The 12,305-nt window shown below is 35.1% G+C and overlaps 2 protein-coding genes and 1 long non-coding RNA gene across 3 annotated transcripts; 2 read left to right on the forward strand and 1 right to left on the reverse strand.

Annotated features, from left to right (window-relative positions):
* The first annotated feature begins 3,653 nt into the window (after positions 1-3,653).
* On the forward strand, positions 3,654-6,353 carry LOC144557449 (nuclear pore complex protein NUP50B-like). The gene is made up of 2 exons (XM_078306021.1): positions 3,654-3,796; positions 4,946-6,353. Exon 2 carries the CDS (start codon positions 4,964-4,966, stop codon positions 6,170-6,172), a length of 1,209 nt encoding a protein of 402 aa, XP_078162147.1. The 5' UTR covers positions 3,654-3,796; positions 4,946-4,963; the 3' UTR covers positions 6,173-6,353.
* A 950-nt stretch (positions 6,354-7,303) lies between these two features.
* On the forward strand, positions 7,304-8,808 carry LOC144556959 (uncharacterized). Its single transcript, XR_013512525.1, has 3 exons — positions 7,304-7,910; positions 8,356-8,524; positions 8,769-8,808. It is a non-coding gene; the product is annotated as an uncharacterized LOC144556959 (long non-coding RNA).
* A 306-nt stretch (positions 8,809-9,114) lies between these two features.
* LOC144557451 (nuclear pore complex protein NUP50A-like) lies at positions 9,115-11,966 on the reverse strand. The gene is made up of 2 exons (XM_078306022.1): positions 11,889-11,966; positions 9,115-10,520 (listed from the first exon to the last, which is right to left on the reverse strand). The coding sequence occupies exon 2, from the start codon at positions 10,500-10,502 to the stop codon at positions 9,306-9,308; it is 1,197 nt and encodes a 398-aa protein (XP_078162148.1). The 5' UTR covers positions 10,503-10,520; positions 11,889-11,966; the 3' UTR covers positions 9,115-9,305.
* Between the last annotated feature and the right edge of the window lie 339 nt (positions 11,967-12,305).

Consider the following 12,305-nt stretch of genomic DNA (forward strand, 5'->3'; position numbering starts at 1 on the left):
CTCATCTGAAGTTGTCAAAATCAGCACATATTTCTCTGACAGACAGAGGCGCATCAATTGACACTGAGATTCATATTCAATTCTATGCACCAAAAATTGCATAATCTATACACAAGGAAGACTATTGGATACCCATACTTGACCATCGAAATGCCCTCAAGTGATATTTTACTTGTATATGGGTAAGGCTAAGGTGCTATACGGTGCTACGGCTCAATATTCGAGTTTTCAAAATTCAAACGGTCGATCCGAACCGTTCATCTTGTTCTCCATATTAATATGTGTTTGGAGACCAAATTTTACATTTTTTGGAAATTTTTTACTATTTTTTTAGATAGGTAGAAAATCAAATATCTGAATGGTGCAGAATTTTTTAGATCAACTGATTTTCTACCTATCTAGAAAAATAGTAAAAAAATTTCTAAAAAATGTAAAATTTGGTCTCCAAACACATATTAATATGGAGAATAAGATGAACGGTTCAGATCGACCGTTTGGATTTTGAAAACTCGAATATTGAACCGTAGCACCGTAGGTCTCTATGCAACCCATAGCACTTAGCCTTACCCCTTGTATATTTCTTTCCATTTCTGGATGAAACAGAAATAGAATATATGGGTAAAAATTATGGTGATATTGAAAGTTTCGATTAAGAAGAATTGATGCATTAGACTGTACCTAACAAATGTACCATAAAGAGTGTATACCAGTATCCTAAATGAGTTATATTTCCTAACTTTTACAAGTAAATTGTACCTGGTACATTAAAATTGTGAACCAATATCCTAAAAGATATATAATATACCAGTACAGGTACAGTAAATTGTGAATAATTTATTCCCAGTAACAATGGCAAGAATTTGCAAGCAAGAATATCTCATAAACAATCTCAACTACAAAAGAATCAACAAAAATTAAGCATATTATCTGCCACAGCAATGAGAGGTCTTAATGAATTAATTTGGGAAATGTTGTCTTAATTTTATTCAAGTTGGGCTAAAAAGAAAATGACTTGGCAGAGGCGGTGCAAAAATTTCAATAGTCAATTAATAATATATACAATTTTCATCATATATATATAAAGGAAGCTTGGTCCAAATGCAAAAAATGATGGTTACCTACATTATTAAACTGGTTTTTATTTTCAAAATTAACAGATTATTTCTGAGCTAAGCACTTGAGCCAAGCAATGTTTCTGGTATGAGCTAAACACTTGAGCCAGAAATTACATGTTCATCCAATTAAAGCCCAATCAAGGTAACATGCTACCATTTAAATATCAAAATTCTCAGAATTTGCAAACCTGATAAATATGAAAATTCTCAGAAAAAACTGACTAAAGTTCTTTATATAATAAAATAGATTCTTTTTCAAACTGACAGTGGATCCCAGATTTTTTTTCAAAACAGCAGAACCAAAAATTGACCGGTCCCTAAAATCAATTATCTGACAACCAGAAATTGATCTGAACCTATTTTCACCGTTTCTGTGACACCTCTCATATCAAGAAATAACTCAAATAAATATTCAAATTCCTCTCACACAGAAAACATATATTGCTCATTCAATGTTAATTAAAAAAAAAAGAAGTTTCAGAATATTCAATACAATAGGCAATAAACAATAACTAAATAATTGCATGAAAATTATGTAATATAGTCTTCATGTATGGGAATGTTCTATGATCTTCTTTGAGGTTTTGACCGATGGAATTTTTGTTATTTTAAGAAGAGATTTTAAACTTGTTTAACATTAGACCGAAAATAGTTCTCCAAACCAGCGCAATTAGATGTTCGGAAATATTTGAACACGTTTTATATATAATGTTATGTTATGTTATCTATTTAGATATATTTGATAAAAGTAATATGATATAGAGAAGATTTAGCACGGTCCAATGTTATCAGAATTGGATCGAACATCTACTTGGTAAAGTATTGGATTAGCGGTTTACTAATCAGATTGGTAAATCAACCGTTTCAACCATTAAATATTTAAATAATATTTTTTATTTAGTAGATATTTATTAGATATGAACTACATATAAAATAATCATATTGTTATTTTGATGAAAATTCACACAAAAATATTGATTACTATTATACTAATTTCATGTATAATAGAAACCGATGCCCCGTAAGTTTGCAAAGAATTGAAAAATGCGGTCATGTTCTTTCCTTCCTCGGATTTTATTAGCCTCTATTATCCCTGGTTGGTGGATATCTAATTTATCCCACTGTTTTTTTTATTTCCCCAAAGAACTTAGTGATTGGTTTTTGGTTTTCTTTGTTTTGGATCATGTCTTGGGGAGCAGATCACTTGCCCCCCGGAGTGCAGGATTTAGGGTTTAGGGTGGGTGGGGCCGGATTTAGGGTTTAGAATTTAGGAGACCCACTAACAGTGACTCTGGGGGCAGGAGATTCGAATGTCTTGTTTGATTTGAAATATGCGTGCAAAGTTATTTTGTTTATCAAACTTCTATTTGATTTGTTGCCACATTTGTACTTAGGTATCTAAGTATAAAAATTGCTCACTATAATTGGATTCTATGGAATTTAAAATTGAGGTCATGATTTGACCATCACATTTCTCTCATGCCTCTGAATTTTCTTTTGATTTCTTTCCATCACCTGTGACATACCCATATGTACCTTTGAGAGCTATCATTGCTACTCTGGCCTATAGGAGGTAATTTTTACCATTGAGAATAATACCTGTTAATTTTGCTATGGTATTGTCTTCTATTGAGGCTGATCTGTTTTTTGTCATTGTTGCCTCTGGTTACTTCTATTATTTTTGGGTTTTTTTGAGTTGCGTTATTGGTTGTAGTTATGTACCAATTACTGGTATCGGTTTCTATGCTCTGATACCATGAAATATTTTAGGACATAAATGAATTTTGTATTAACTTGTTCTTCTTCTCAATTACATTGGTTGTACATATGTATTTATAGGCTATTGGTGAAAATAATCGTTATACAGTTTCCTAATATATTGGATTTTGTATATTTGCCTAATTACAAGGATTAATTAGCTAGGCATCTAATTTAGCTATAACAGCTATAATTTGAATGCTAGCTGATCTATTTTCTATACCGGTTCATGGTCATCTTCTGAGGTCTAATTCCTTATATCTCAATAGTAAATATAAAGAGTCTAGCTAGTATGACATGAGTGTCATTTCAGCCTGTATAATACTAACTTCAAAATCTATCAAATCGACTTCAAATGATAAATTCAAACCGTTCAAACCGATCCGTTCATCAGTTGTGTGTTTATATGCAAAATTTATATTTATTTTGAATTTATTTAGTATCAAATCAAACGGTCAAATGTAGAAGATTTTAAATAATTTTTAATGCATTCATTTTTTAACATTTTTAACTGTTTGACTTGATATTAAAATAGCTCGAACAAAATATTTTTTTGCATGTAAACGTATCACTCTAAAATAAATCGGTTTAAATGGTTTGAATTAGTCTGCAACGTGCGGCCGTATAATTCATGAACCCAACAAAGTTCGGTTATTGTCCATATTCGGTCCGTGACCGGTCCGTACCCCTTCATTTCAATTGAATCTGAACTGGTTATTGAGTCCGTTCATATCACAGCCCGTCCAAACTTTGCCCGATATTTGTTCGGCCCGGTTGTCCACGGACAGATTTGTCCAATTAGCAGCCCGCATGACAGTCGGAGGGCCTCCCAGACCTCTCTCGTTCTCTCTCTTTCTACCGGTCTTGATCTGACCTAGCCTCGACGCCTCCGCTCCGCTTTCACTCCCTAAGAGCGCCTCCAGGTTTCTTTCACTTCTTCGCATTTCCTATAATAATAGTTCATTTTTTGTCTAGATAAAGAAACATGCCTTGTCTTTGCGGTTATAATTTTTTAGTTTGTTCCAAACAAAAAACGATCTGTTAAATAATTGGGGTTTTTTGCGTGTTAATACCGTATTCAGCTGCTATTTGCGTAGTAATGAAAATGTTATTCCGTTTTGAGTTTTTTTTTATTTTACCCTCAATCAGGAGTTGAGTGGCAGTATTAATTGTTAGTCAATTTGTTTTTAATTTTGTTTAGTTTTATAGCAGATAGATATTGTTGTGATTCTCATCAACCTGTTTAAACGTACACTAAAAGATAAGTTGGGATTTTTGTGTAAACATCCTATTCTAATTAGACGTGCATTCTTGTAGTGAATAAAGGTCATCTAGGTTTTGAGTTTTAAACTTCAATTACCTATATATAGGGTCCACTTGTTTGTGTGATAAAAGGAAAGTGTGATATTGTTCATAGTTTTGTTATTGATATCAATTTTGTATAATTAGGTTTTGTAATTGTTCCTTCATGTTGTACATTAAGCTTGAAAGACTGTTTACAGTATTCTTGTAAGTTGGTACTTGTTTAGCTTTCCTCAGCACAATTCTAATTAATCTATGTCTGTGAACTTAACATCTGAACTGTAGTTTAAAACTCTGGGTGGTGACTATGGACATGACTTCAGTTTTTGGTACTAGTTCATTACACAAGAAATTATCAGAAGAAAAATGTTGCATAGTTTATGCATGTTTTACTTCTATCTTTTTTTGCACAAAAAACATAATATAGTTAGCTTGTTCAATATTGGTACTATATTTGGGCCTTGACTAAAGTACTTCTGCTTTTACAGACCTTATCTCTAGTAGAGAAATAACCAATGTAAATTGTTAATACTTGATAGTGTAGTATCATCAGTAGTAAATTTTGACTTTGCATACACGGTTCCCTTTATAAACTGCAAAAGTATATCTCTTTGATATATATTGGAGGTATATCTGTTTATATATATGCTGTTCTTGATTTGACTACTTTGGATCATGATTCTCATATCAATAGTAAAAAGTGCAGCATGTTTCATATTTTCTCATGTAAAGAGTTTTTTAGAATTGTTTTCTTATCTTTGACAATGCAGCAAGCTGCTCAGTTCCTGATGGCAGAGTCCAAGAAGAGAGTGGCCTTTACACAACTCACTAGAGATGACCCTGATCCAGATGACAATGAACCTGAACCCGAAATGGGATCCTTTAAGAAGGCTAGTGAAGAGGTTATGGCAACCCGAAGAGTCGTTAAAGTAAAACGTGCCCCTCAACAAGCAGCCCCATCGGTGAATCCTTTTTCAGGTATTCGCTTGGTCCCACCTACTGCAGATTCCACTTCCCAAGAAACCGAAATAATTGATACCAGAAATGTTGGTGAAAGTAAAGAGACTGAGAAGATAGGTCAAAATGAGAATGAGGCAATCAAAACTTCATTAAATGGGGATGTGGAAAATGGAGAGGGGAAGGAAATTGTAAAGGAAAACAAAAATGAAGACAAGTCCAGTATTGAGACAGGTGAAGAAGGTAAGGCGGCGGAGGCTGAGAATACCTCCAAGATTGGTACGGAGGAGGTGAAAGAGAATGATGGTTCTGCTTCTAAGGAAGATGTAGAGAGTAAAACCGAAAGCCAAAAGGAAACTGGAAATGAACATGAGAGCAAAGCTGGTGAGAAAGAGACAGTACCAGATCAAGCTGGCTCGATGAGTTCATTTGGGCAGTTGTCCAGTGGTCAAAATGCATTCAAGGGGCTTGCTGGTACAGGTTTCTCAACTTCCTCTTTCTCTTTTGGCTCGGTTTCAACTGAGGGTTCCGCACCCATTTCAGCCTTCTCTAATGCTGGATCTGTTTTCGGTTCCAAACCTGATTCCTCCTTGAAGGAGGTACCAATCGAGACAGGAGAGGAGAATGAGAAGACGTTGTTCACAGCTGATGCAATGTTATTCGAGTACCTTCAAGGAGGCTGGAAGGAAAGAGGAAAGGGGGAAGTGAAATTAAATCTACCAGTTTCTGACAAAGGTAAAAAACCTAGGTTGGTTATGCGTACAAAGGGCAATTATAGGCTTGTTTTAAATGCAAGTCTATATCCTGACATGGCACTGAAGGATATGGATAAGAAAGGGGTTACTTTTGCCTGTTTAAATAGTGCGGGTGAAGGGGAGGCGGGGTCAGGGTTTTCGACTTTTGCCCTAAAATTTAGGGAAGGTGACATCAGGGATGACTTCAGCGGAGTTGTATCTGCACACAAGGGTGAGAAGAAGAAAGAGGAAGCAGATGCTGTGTTGAAGAATCCTGAGAATTCTCCAAAAGAATCTAACGAGTAGATATATTTTCAAAGTTGCTTTTCGGAACCTACCACCTTTCAGATAAATTTGTACCTCGGTCATATTAATCATATGGTTTGGAATATATATATTTGTTGAACATGGTCAGAGTATGTTCCTGAGGTCATTTTTATGATATATCTTGAAAAGAAAAAGGTGAGATGGATTTTGAGTTGTTTTATTTCTCAGAGGGAAACCTTTTTTGCATTTATTTCTGTAATAGACATTTTGAACTAACTAGTCAGTGCAGTCCTCAAATGTTTGTCCTATTTGTGTGATACAAGTACATATTTTTCATAACAACAGTTTGATAATACAGAGAACTAGAAATTGTAGTGTTGGGATTTGAATAACCTCATGTTTTGCACAATGGAATCGAAGGCATCCAGATAAAGCATAAAGAACTGTGTAGAAGTAAATATAGGGCAAAACGACAGTAAATAAAAACGCTTACAGTCAGCAGTCTGTATTCACGAGTTCCTGAAAAGGTTGGGTCCAGATCCTGAAAATAAATAAACAACAAAATCAGACATGTTAGAGTAATAACATACCAACTAACTACTACTTATAGATACATTAAAAAACCAAAAAAGTAGATAATCACACCTAAATTTAACCCAAGCATTTCCAATATACTAAATTTTGCAATTACACAAAACTGAAGAACTTCCATGTGAACACGATAGAAAATAAGAACTAAACAAACCAAAATAATAATGACTTCTAGTAGTAATAGAGGTAGTTAGGAAGTTCGTTAGTGCTAATAATAGAGGTAGTTAGGAAGTTCGTTAGTGCTAATAATATTGTTATCACTAACGAACTTCCTAACTACCTCTATTAAGTAGTCATATCAATGGTAAAACCATGAATAACCAACCAAGGTAATATTTATCCCAATTAAGTACAGATCAAATTGTCCTGTTAGACTTAATCTGACCAATTTTGTTTCAATTGACCCTCAGTTGCACAATTTTACATGGCCTAACCTTCAATTTAACCCGTTCTCACACCGACAGGTGACAAAAACATCCAAATAAACAAAAAGCTGATGCATACGGGCACGGGACTAGCTGATGCAAATAAATGAACGCTGCAGCAGGTGTGATCCATCATCCAGCCGACGGGTTAAATTTATCTGTTCATTGTAATTAGATGATTTGTTCATTCTTGTCATGGATGATGGATCACACCTGCTGCAGCGTTCATTCAGGCTAAATTTAACCTCCTTGCCCACACCAATTGTTAATTGTACAATTACACTTAATTTGAGGCAGTTCTACCAATTTACCTCAATTCCAACTTGCTCGATGAATGGTTCTTCAGTTGACAGTTTTACCATAACCCTTATGCTTCAATTGAGTTATCCTTCAATGTGCAAATTTGTTTAAATTGAGTCATGATCATTTTTTTAATCCTACTCCGATGGAATCCAGCACTGAAAAATGTCAGAGAATAAGAAAAGCATAGAGGAAACAAGGGATGAAACCAGTCTAATTGATACATGTACCATGCCATCCAGTACTAACCTGCTCACACCTGTACTGACCTGTCCGACTTAAATGATTCCAAAACCTTGGGAATTTTATTCAACTGGCTTGATTTTTAAAATTTCTAGGCTCAACAAAGAGAAATTGCTCCGCAAGAGAAGAATTTTTCTTATGAAAAGACTATATCAAGCTGTCGACAAAAAATTTATGAGAAAGTACAGGAGGCTGACATGCTTCAAACAAAACTTGAGGTCTGATAATTACTACTTTGCCTTAAGGTCTTAGTTTACTCTTAATCATACAGTTTATCCTTTTTAAGTTAGAATTGTTCCTATCTTGTACAGTTGGTCCTGAATCTTATTTTAGTTCCTCCATTTTTCAGTTTTGCATGAACTTAGCTAGAACTATCCTTGATTGTGATGCTAAGACATGCATGAGACCCACAACTTGCGTTCAGTCATGTAATTAAGCCACAATTGAGACAAAGTAGCCCCGGTTAATGCAATCAACTCAGAGTAGCCTTAATCAGCACTTTGATATGCAAAAGGCCTTAATTACTATTGTGGTCAAGCATGCACTATAACCATAGCAGGTTGTGTATTCTGTACCAGAATTGTAACCTGGAAGTTTATAGGCTTGAAAACAACGAAGAGAGAATCATAACTAAGTGATAAGATGGGATTTTTTTTTCTCTAGGAATTGGACGCATCCGATAAACACCTTAAAGATGAACTTGAAAGGGCACTAAAAAAAGAGGAGGTTACTGTTCAATCAGAAACATCAACAGCACTTTCAGATTCGACCGAGATGGAAGCTTCCAGAAGCATGGAAGTTGAAGGACTTGGAGGAAAAGAAGAAAAATTTTGTATGACATGCGCCACTCCCCCAGAGCCATTTTGTCATCTGGGGCTATGCTGGCAGAAGCGCATGGTACAGTCCAAGCAGGCTGGTGCAGTGTTCCTGTCAAGTGATCTATTGGATATTCTGGATATGAATTCTGCTCCTTAGGATTGCAAAAACCACCAAGGGTCAAGCTCAATTCAAAAATTAAATTTTTACAGTTGTATAATTACTTTTTTTTTTAAAGTTATTTTTTTTTAATATTTCAGTAACTAATGGAAGAACTAGTACAAAAACTTTTGATATTTTAATATTTTCACATTTGCTGGTTAATAATGCTGAATTTTGGTATTTTAATATTTTGACATACTAATGGAAGAACTATTACAAAAGTTCTTTTATAATTATTTTCACATTTGCTGGTTAATAATGCTGAAATTTGGAAAACTTTTGAGATTTTTTGCCAAGGTAATGAAATTTAAGTGACGTTCGAATGTGAGGGTATAGGTACTTACATCACACAAATAGGACAAACATTTGAGGATTGCACTGACTAATTAGTTCAAAATGTCTATTTGAGAAATAAATACAAAAAAGTTTGGGTTTCCTCTGAGAAATAAAACAACTCAAAATCCATCTCACCTTTTTCTTTTCAAGATATATATCATAAAAAAGGACCTCAGGAACATACTCTGACTATGTTCAACAAATATATATTCCAAACCATATGATTAATAAGACCCAGGTACAAATTTATCTAAAAGGTGGTAGGTTCCGAAAAGCAACTTTGAAAATATATCTACTCATTAGATTTCTGAATTCTCAGGATTCTTCAACACAGCATCAGCTTCCTCTTTCTTCTTCTCACCCTTGTGTGCAGATACAACTCCGCTGAAGTCATCCCTGATATCACCTTCCCTAAATTTTAGGGCAAAAGTCGAAAACCCTGACCCCGCCTCCCCTTCACCCGCACTATTTAAACATGCAAAAGTAACCCCTTTCTTATCCATATCCTTCAGTGCCATGTCAGGATATAGACTTGCATTTAAAACAAGCCTATAATTGCCCTTTGTACGCATAACCAACCTAGGTTTTTTATCTTTGTCAGAAACTGGTAGATTTAATTTCACTTCCCCCTTTCCTCTTTCCTTCCAGCCTCCTTGAAGGTACTCGAATAACACTGCATCAGCTGTGAATGCCGTCTTCTCATTCTCCTCTCCTGTCTCAATTGGTACCTCCTTCAAGGAGGAATCAGGTTTGGAACCGAAAACAGATCCAGCATTACAGAAGGTTGAAATGGGTGCGGAACCCTCAGTTGAAACCGAGCCAAAAGAGAAAGAGGAAGTTGAGAAACCTGTACCAGCAAGCCCCTTGAATGCATTTTGACCACTGGACAACTGCCCAAATGAATTCATCGAGCCAGCTTGATCTGGTACTGTCTCTTTCTCACCCGCTTTGCTCTCATGTTCATTTCCAGTTTCCTTTTGGCTTTCAGTTTTACTCTCTACATCTTCCTTAGAAGCAGAACCATCATTCTCTTTCACCTCCTCTTTACCAATCTTGGAAGTATTCTCAGCCTCCGCCGCCTTACCTTCTTCACCTGTCTCAATACTGGACTTGTCTTCATTTTTATTTTCCTTTACAATTTCCTTCCCCTCTCCATTTTCCACATCCCCATTTTGTGAAGTTTTGATCGTCTCATTCTCATTTTGACCTATCTTCTCAGTCTCTTTACTTTCACCAACATTTTTAGTATCAATTATTTCGGTTTCATGGGAAGTGGAATCTGCAGTAGGTGGGACCAAGCGAATACCTGAAAAAGGATTCACCGATGGGGCTGCTTGTTGAGGGGCACGTTTTACTTTAACGATTCTTCGGGTTGCCATAACCTCTTCACTAGCCTTCTTAAAGGATCCCATTTCAGGTTCAGGTTCATTGTCATCTGGATCAGGGTCATCTCTAGTGAGTTGTGTAAAGGCCGCTCTCTTCTTCGAATCTGCCATCAGGAACTGAGCAGCTTGCTGCATTGTCAAAGACAAGAAAAACAATTCTAAAAAACAAACTCTTTACATGAGAAAAATATGAAAGATGCTGGCTGCACTTTTTACTACTGATATCAGAATCATGCATGATCCAGTTGGCAGAGAGAGACGAGCATGAAGAATAAACAACTTATGAGAATCAAGCTGCTTAATGAGGCAGAAGAAATTACATACAAAAAGTAGTCAAATAAAAAACAGCATATATATAAACAGATATACCTCCAATATATATCAAAGAGATGTAATTTTGCTGTTTATAAAGGGAACCGTGTATAGCAAAAGTCAAAATTTACTACTGATGATACTAATACAACACTATCAAGTATTAACAATTTACATTGGTTATTTCTCTACTAGAGATAAGGTCTGTAAAAGCAGAAGAAATTTAGTCAAGGCCCAAATATAATACCAATATTGAACAAGCTAACTATATTGTGTTTTTTGTGCAAAAAAACAGAGAAGGAAAACATGCATAAACTATGCAACATTTTTCTTCTGATAATTTCTTGTGTAATGAACTAGTTCCAAAAACTGAAGTCATGTTCATAGTCAAACCTGGAGTTTTAAACTACAGGTTTCAGATGTTAAGTTCACAGACATAGATTAATTAGAATTGTGCTGAGGATAAAGCTAAACAAGTACCAACTTACAAGAATACTGTAAACAGTCTCATGAAGGGAACAATTACAAAACCCAGTGATACAAAATTGATATCAATAACAAACCTATGAACAATATCACACTTTCCTTTTATCACACAAACAAGTGGACCCTATATATAGGTAATTGAAGTTTAAAATTCAAAACCTAGATGACCTTTTTTCACTACAAGAATTAATGCACGTTTAATTAGAATAAGATGTTTACACAAAAATCCCAACTTATCTTTTAGACTTTAGTGTATGTTTAAACAGGTTGATGAGCATCAGAACAATATCTGCTATAAAATTAAACAAAATTAAAAACAAATTGACTAACAATTAATACTGCCACTCCCACTCCTGATTGAGGGTAAAATAAAAAACTCAAAACAGAATAACATTTTCATTACTACGCAAATCAAATAGCAGCTGAATACGGTATTAACACACAAAAAATCCCAATTATTTAACAGATCATTTTTTATTTGGAGCGAACTAAAAAATTATAACCGCAAAGGCAAGGCATGTTTCTTTATCTAGAAAAAAAAGAACTATTACCCGACTCAGCTTAGAAAAAATTACAGTGCAATGTTATAGGAAATGCGAAGAAAATGTGCTCCCGGCGCGGCTATTCAGCAACAGGAAAAGCCCTGTCGCGAGTAATAAAACGAAGCGAATAAGATAAACTGAGAAATTGGAAATTTACCTGAAACGAAGCTCGGATCAGTGAGAAAACCCTAGGAGAGAGAATAAACGTGATGAACTCAAACAGGTTCTCACTAGTCAGACCGTCTGAATTCTTATCTAAAGGCTAAAGGTAACTCAAATTTTAAGTTTATATCCCAACCGTTCAATACTCTTAGACACGAATATTGAAGAAGCAGAGAAATCCACCTCGGATTTGATTGGCTTGGATTCTGATCGAACGGTCCAGATTCAAGGTGAAAAGTTTCTTTTGTAACCTTGTAATATTTTAATATAACACCTGATTCCTATTTGATGATAACTTCAGCTTGTATATTATCCTTTGTTAAAACTTACAAGGCTTCAGAATATTTTGCACCATGGTTCACACGAGAGGGGGAACGAAATAGGAAGGAATGTTACAATATATTTTATAACT

This window comes from Carex rostrata, chromosome 7, assembly GCF_964058835.1.
Source record: "Carex rostrata chromosome 7, lpCarRost1.2, whole genome shotgun sequence".
Classification (NCBI taxonomy): Eukaryota; Viridiplantae; Streptophyta; class Magnoliopsida; order Poales; family Cyperaceae; genus Carex; species Carex rostrata.